Raw genomic sequence first — 7,326 nt, 5'->3', positions numbered from 1 at the left:
AAAAAAAAAAAGATTTATTATTTACGGGTGACTTTTGCTTTTAGGCATAGCTTGTTTCTTGACACATTTTAAATTGGGTAAATATTGGCAGGTAAAATCTTGGCTAAATGCAATGTTGTTTTGGGGTTCAAATACCAACTGCAAGTAGTAAGAGGCAGATAGCACTACATGTACAGTGACTACATATAGTGATAAAATAGTTGCTGGTTTAAATTGGTGGTACTTGAGATTTTTGTTTAGAATTGCTAAGCTCATAAACATAGATTTTTAGATTGCATTAGTCGAATTGGTTTAACACATACCAGCAAAATGTACAATCCTCGGGCTGCTTCTTGAGAATTTGTATTCCAGAGAGCTTTTATCTTTTATTGTAAGTGTCCTTGTTTTCTCTGAAGTACCTGCTTGTCTTTTACTATGATTGTTTTGCTTACCATCCCTACTTTCTTGCAGATTTTCTATTTTGTACATACATTATTTTGTATATACTGTATATGATGACTTCAGTGAGCAGTGACCATTGTCGAGGTGCTCGTGAAAAAACACAGATTTCAGCAGCACAATCAACGCAACCACAGAAACAGGTGGTACAGGTAAGTTTTTGTGGAACTCTTGTTTGCCTTGTTTAGAATTAAGGAAATTAAGGGAGAACATATGATTTAATGTTTTCTTTTGTAGGAAACTTTAGGATTTTGGACCCTGTATTTAAAAAGTGGGTAATGGCCGGGTGTGGTGGCTCACGCCTGTAATCCCAGCACTTTGGGAGGCCGAGATGGGTGGATCACTTGAGGTCAGGAGTTTGAGACCAGCCTGGCCAACATTGTGAAACCCCGCCTCTACTAAGAAAATACAAAAATTAGCTGGGCGTGGTAGTGTGCACCTGTAATTCTAGCTTCTTGGGAGGCTAAGACAGGAGAATTGCTTGAACCCAGGAAGCAGAGGTTGCAGTGAGCTGAGATCACGCCACTGCCCTCCAGCCTGGGCGACAAAGCAAGATTCCGTCCCAAAAAAAAATAAAAAAATAAATAAAAAATAAAAACTAAGTAATGAAGAATAGTAAGGAAAGAGGTATTGTACTTGATTCAGGTACAGTTGGATGGTGTTCCATGAGAACTCTTTAATGCTAACCTTTTCCAGGTACCTCTTAGCTATTAGGCTGCCACTGCCACCACTGCCGCTGCCGTCGCCGCCGCCGCCGCCGCCGCCGCCTCCTCCTCCTCCTCTCCCTTCTCCTCCTCCTCTCCCTCCTCCTCCTCTCCCTTCTCCTCCTCCTCCCCCTTCTCCTCCTCTCCCTTCTCCTCCTCCTCCTCTCCCTTTTCACCTTCCTCTGCTTCCCTTCCTCCTCCTTCCTTGCTGTTTCATCACCATCTCTTCTCCCTTTTCTCCCTTCTCTTAAGTGTGTCCTTGGAATGAAATATGAAAATCCAAGGTACATGGAGAACTAATAGTCTGAAATGGTAAAATACCTGAATTACAATAGACTTTAAAAAGCTGCCTTTGCTGGGCATAGTGGCTCGTGTCTGTAATCTCAACACTTTGGGAGGCTGAGGCAAAAGGATTGCTTGAGCATAGGAATTAAGAGCAGCCTGGGCAGCATAGTGAGGACCTTGTCTCTACAAAAAGTTTAAAAATTAGCTGGGCATGATGGCTTCCATTTGTAGTCACAGGTACTTAGGTGGCTGAGGTGGGAGGATCACTTATGATGGTGCTACTGCGCTCCAGCCTAGGTGACAGAGTGAGACCTTGGCTCAACAAAAAAACAAAAATCTGCCTTTTCTTTAAAGCACAAGGAAGAATGCTTGGATCTCAGAATGGCTTTTAATGATCAAGATCCATTTGAGGCCGGGCACAGTAGCTCATGCCTGTAATTCCATTACTTTGGGAGGCTGAGGTGGACAGATCACCTGAGATCAGGAGTTCAAGACCAGACTGACCAACATGGTGAAACCCTGTCTCTACTAAAAAAAAAAAAAAAAATACAAAAATTAGCCAGGCATGGTAGTAGGTGCCTGTAATGCTAGCTACTTGAGAGGCTGAGGCAGGGAGAATTGCTTGAATCCGGGAGGTGGAGGTTGCAGTGAGCTAAGATCATGCCACTGCATTCCAGCCTGGGCGACAGAGCGAGACTTTGTCTCAGAAAAACAAAGATACATTTGAATAAAATTTTTAACGTTAAATACTCGCCCCTTCTCAATTTGGTTATATTATTATTTTAAGCGAAGTGAGATAAGTGCTAAGCACAGTACCTGGTGCAAAATTAAGCATTATATACATGTTATTGACTAGAATGGCAAACCGTTTTTCACAGGCAATATACAAGTGAGTAAACTATATCCAGTTTATCTTACTTGCAGATTGATTTGACTATACTTTGATAGTTAATTATAAGTGCTTATTATAATCACTTGTTTATACCCAAGTACCCTGTTGATGTTAAGGGACATAATGAGGAGATTTAACTGTTGCATTATATTTTTCAGTATAAAGTTAGTGTAATAGTTTGATGGTTTAACGGACAGATATCTCTTCTACTCAGTGCTTGATCCTAAATACACTTACTCTGATAGGAATTTATTCAACAAACTGATCCAGTCCAGTGATGGAAAAATTTGAAATTTTTAGACGAGGTCCTCCTTTTATAGTTGAATTTACTTAGGAAAAAGTTTGCTTAATGAATGGGTCTTTTTTTTTTTGAGATGGAATCTATCACCAGACTGGAGTGCAGTGGCCAATCTCAGCTCACTCCAACCTCCCCTTCCCGGGTTCAGGTGATTCTCTTGCCTCAGCCTCCCAGGTAGCTGGGACTACAGGCAGGCAACATCATGCCTACCTAATTTTTTTTTTGTTTTTTTGAGATGGAGTCCCCTTCTGTCGCCCAGACTGGAGCGCAGTGGTGCCATCTCGGCTCACTGCAACCTCCGCCTCCTGGGTTCAAGCAATTCTCCTGCCTCAGCCTCCCAAGTAGCTGGGATTACATGCGCCTGCCACCACCCCCAGTTAATTTTTGTAGTTTTAGTAGAGACAGGGTTTTACCGTGTTGCCCAACCTGGTCTCCAACACCTGAACACAAGTGACTGCCCTCTTAGCCTTCAAAGGTGCTGTGATTATAGGCGTCAGTCACCGTGCCTGACTTTTTTATTTACAGAGTCTTGCCCTGTAGCCCAGTCAAGAGTGCAGTGACTCGATCTTGGCTCATTGCAACCTCCGCCTCTGGGGTTCAAGCAATTTTCCTGTTTTAGCCTCCCCAGTAGCTGGGATTACAGGCGTGAGCCACCATACCTGACTAACTTTTTTTGCATTTTTAGTAGAGATGAGGTTTCACCATGTTGGCCAGGCTGGTCTCGAACTGAACTCCTGACCTCAAGTGATCTGTCCCCCTTGGCGTCCCAAGGTGTTGGGATTACAGGTGTGAGCCACTGCACCTGACCCTTTTAAATTTTTTTCTTTTAAACAGTAGTATGCATTAGGAAAATTATTCATGTTTATTTTTCATTAATCCTATTCTGGGAAGTATTTGCTAAGAAAGTAATCTTAAATTGGAGTAATAAAAAGTGGCTTTATTTGGTAATGTTTTTTTCTTTCTTTTTTTTTTTTTTGAGATGGAGCCTTGCTCTGTCGCCCAGGCTGGAGTGCAGTGGCGCGTTCTCAGCTCATTGCAACCTCTGCCTTCTGGGTCCAAGTGATTCTCCTGCCTCAGCCTCTGGAGTAGCTGGGATTGCAGGCACATATCACCATGCCTGGCTAATTTTTGTATTTTTAGTAGAGATGGGGTTTTGCTATGTTGGCCAGGCTGGTTTCAAACTTCTGACCTCAGGTGATCCGCCCACCCTGGCCTCCCAAAGTGCTGGGATTACAGGCGTGAGTTACCACGCCCTGCCAGTAAGATGTTAATTACTCAATTTAAAATGTCCAATGTTAGAGGTGTTCTGAGATAACCTATTCACGTTGCATGATTAAAGAGAGTTCTTTTTTTTTTTTTTTTTTTTTGATACGGAGTTTTGCTCTTGTTGTCCAGGCTGGAGTGGTGCAATGGTGTGATCTCGGCTCACTGCAACCTCTGCCTCCACCTCGCCTGGTTAATTTTTTGTATGTTTCACCATGTTGGTCAGGCTGGTCTTGAACTCCTGACCTCAGGTGATCCAGCCGACTCTGCCTCCCAAAGTTCTGGGATTACAGGCATGAGCCACTGCGTGAGAGTTCTTTTGAATCTATATAAACCAAGATTTTTGTCCTGGGTCTAGCACTTACTTACTAACTAGATGAGTTACTTAAATCTCCTTTAACCTCAATTTTTTTTTTTTTTTTTTTTTGACACGGAGTCTTACTCTGTTGCCCAGGCTGCAGTTCAGTGGCTTGATCTTGGCTCACTGCAACCTGCGCCTCCTGGGTTCAAGTGATTCTCCTGCCTCAGCCTCCAGAGTAGCTGGGACTACAGGTGTGCACCACCACACCTGGCTAATTTTTGTATTTTTAGTGGAAAGGGGTTTCACCATGTTAGCCAGGTTAGTCAGTCTTGAATTCCTGACTTCAAGTGATCCGCCCACCTCAACTTCCCAAACTGCCAGCGTTACAGGTGTGAGCCACTGGGCCTGACTACGAACCTCAATTACAAAAAAAAAAAAAAAAAAAAATTGTGAGACTTACAGAAAAGTTGCAATGGGAGTATGAATAATTACTGAATACCCTTCTTCCCAGATTCCCTAGATGTTAGCATTTCTATCACATCTCATTTATCCTGTTCTCTTTCTTTCCATACAGTTTATCCCCAGAAACGTTTGACAAGTAGTTGTGAATAAGGTTTTTCTTCACTTAATACCTCAGTGTGTTTTTTAAAAAACACGGATCTTTTTACATAATTATAGTACAGTGATAAAAAATCAAAATCTACAGATCATACTTACATTTTTTCAATGGTCCTTATAATGCCTTTTTTTTTTTTTTGAGACACAGTTTCACTTTGTTGTCCAGGCTGTAGTGCAGTGGTACGATCTCAGCTCACCACAACCTCCACCTCCTGGGTTCTAGCGATTGTCCTGCCTTAGCCTCCCGAGTAGCTGGGATTATAGGCGTGCGCCACCATGCCTGGCAAATTTTTATATTTTCAGTAGAAACGGGGTTTTGCCATGTTGGCCAGGCTGGTCTCGAACTCCTGACCTTAGGTGATCCTCCTTCCTTGACCTCCCAAAGTGCTGAGATTACAAGCATGAGCTACTGCGCCCAGCTGTAATGTCCTTTTTAGCTAATTAGATTGTGGAATATACATTGTATTCAGATGTCAACTCTCTTGTGAATTTATGTGACTATTCCACAAAATTATATGAACATTCCACAATTATGAAGTGATTGTAAGAATATTTGAAAATTGTGATATAACATGTCTTAGAAAAGGTATGCTTCCTGATCAACTGAAAAAATATGTAAAATTAAAGCAAAACTGTTGAACATTAATGAGAACAGGCTAGTAGGCTGTTAATGTTTATTTTTGGTGGTGGGCATAAATAATCCTACTTTATTATTTACAATTTTTTTCTGGGTGACAGATCTAATTAAAAAAAATTTGGATTCATTTGAAAAATTTCACATTTTCCACTGTAAAAGCAGCTTATTCGTAATAAGCCATGCGAATGGATAAGAGATCCAGAGGAAGAGCTGTAGTGATGCTACTTTTCTTGGCAAGATATTTTTCAACTTGAGACGTGACCTGGTGTATGTCACTAATGTTTATTGCAGGGGAGGGTGCACTGACCTTGTTTAACTTAAGAATTACCAGTTGACCCTGATTTTTCCTCTTTTTTCCCAAGCTGTACCGACCTCTTGACACTTCCTAGAGCTCAGCCTGGTAACTTCCCTATTATACTCTTATGTTTGGTTCTTTGTTTATCAAATATTTATTGAATTGTTTATCAAAGAAAATTATTTTTTTCTTGACAGGGTGTTTTATAAAGGTAAAAAATACTTAAAGTTCTCATTAAAATTTATTTTCATAAATATGCTAGCGTTAGTGTTACTATATTGTTATTGTTAAGTGGCTATTATGTGTATCGGCTATGCTTTCAGAAGTAGTCTGTCTAGGCCCTTTTAGGAATAAAAAAGATATTACTGAAGAGAAATACAGAGTATTTGTGTCATGTAATACTTAAGCTGAAAAAGCTAAGTCTGAATAAATCAGTCATAGGCATTTACCTTACATATGGCGATGAATAGTGACTTTATAGTTAGAACTGTATAGGTGAAACAGTATCAGAATGATAATGTAGAAACATACATAAGCCCCAGACTGCTCCCTACAGCAGAATGCTATTATTAATAACTATTCTGCTTGAAATATTTGGTGAGATTCTTTCACTCATCCAGTGCTTTTTTGTTAATATTGTAATCGGATCAGTAAGTGTTTCTTTAATTTTGTAAATCGTGCACGTTTACAAAGCACTGGCTATTCTCAGGCAGTTTTCAAGTGTAAATATTCTTGCCTTTAGAGTCATTATTTGTTCCTGGTTCCCCCACTCCGCCATTACTTTTTCATACTTTTTCCACAAAGATTTCAGCCATACTCCCTGACTTTGGTTTATCACTCTGACATTTCTGCATGAAGTAGTTTCTGTCTGAAATGTCTCGAAACCAGGGATGTTCTTATAATAATACTTATTGTGCAGTGCGTGGATGTCCACAACTAGTCCATAATTCTACTTTAAAAAAAATCTTTGTTGTAGCTCCTGTTTAACACATCTACCATCCCAAGCTGCCTCCTCCACTCCTTTTCTGTCTGCCAAAATCCCTCCCCACAATACTTTATTATGAAAATGGTCACACATGAAGAAAAATTGAGAGTTGTACAGTCAATACCTATACGTTCTGTTATCTTTTTGCTCTTGTTTGTTTTATCACATATGTTTAGCCAGCCATTATTTTATCTAACTTTTTAATGCTTTTCAAAGTAAATTAATTGATTAGTGGTACTCTTAATCACTTCAGAATGGATATCATTGACTAGAGTGTAGAATTTGTTTATTGTCTTTTTTTTTTTTTTGAGGCAGAGTTTCTGCCCTTGTTACCCAGGCTGGAGTACAGTGGCGCGATTTGGGCTCACTGCAGCCTCCACCTCCCAGGTTCAAGTGATTCTCCCACCTCAGCCTCCTGAGTAGCTGGGATTACAGGCATCTGCCATCATGACCGGTTTATTTTTCTATTTTTAGTTGAGACGGGATTTCTCCATGTTGGCCAGGCTGGTCTCAAACTCCTGACCTCAGGTGATCTGCCCACCTTGACCTCCCAAAGTGCTGGAATTACAGGTGTGAACCACCGTGCCTGGCTGTTTTTTTTTTTTTTTTT

General features: G+C 40.6%; 1 protein-coding gene across 1 annotated transcript in view; it reads left to right on the top strand.

Annotated features, from left to right (window-relative positions):
- The window catches only part of UBAP2 (ubiquitin associated protein 2), a 147,688-nt gene that overhangs the window by 47,121 nt on the left and 93,241 nt on the right, over nt 1-7,326 (top strand). The window contains exon 2 of the mRNA XM_011980029.1: nt 451-590. Within this exon, the coding sequence (XP_011835419.1) occupies nt 492-590 (99 nt within the window). The 5' untranslated portion in view covers nt 451-491. The remainder of the gene's footprint in view (nt 1-450; nt 591-7,326) is intronic.

This window comes from Mandrillus leucophaeus, unplaced genomic scaffold (genome assembly GCF_000951045.1).
Source record: "Mandrillus leucophaeus isolate KB7577 unplaced genomic scaffold, Mleu.le_1.0 Scaffold208, whole genome shotgun sequence".
Taxonomy (NCBI): Eukaryota; Metazoa; Chordata; class Mammalia; order Primates; family Cercopithecidae; genus Mandrillus; species Mandrillus leucophaeus.
This window is presented reverse-complemented; position numbering and strand designations above follow the sequence as displayed.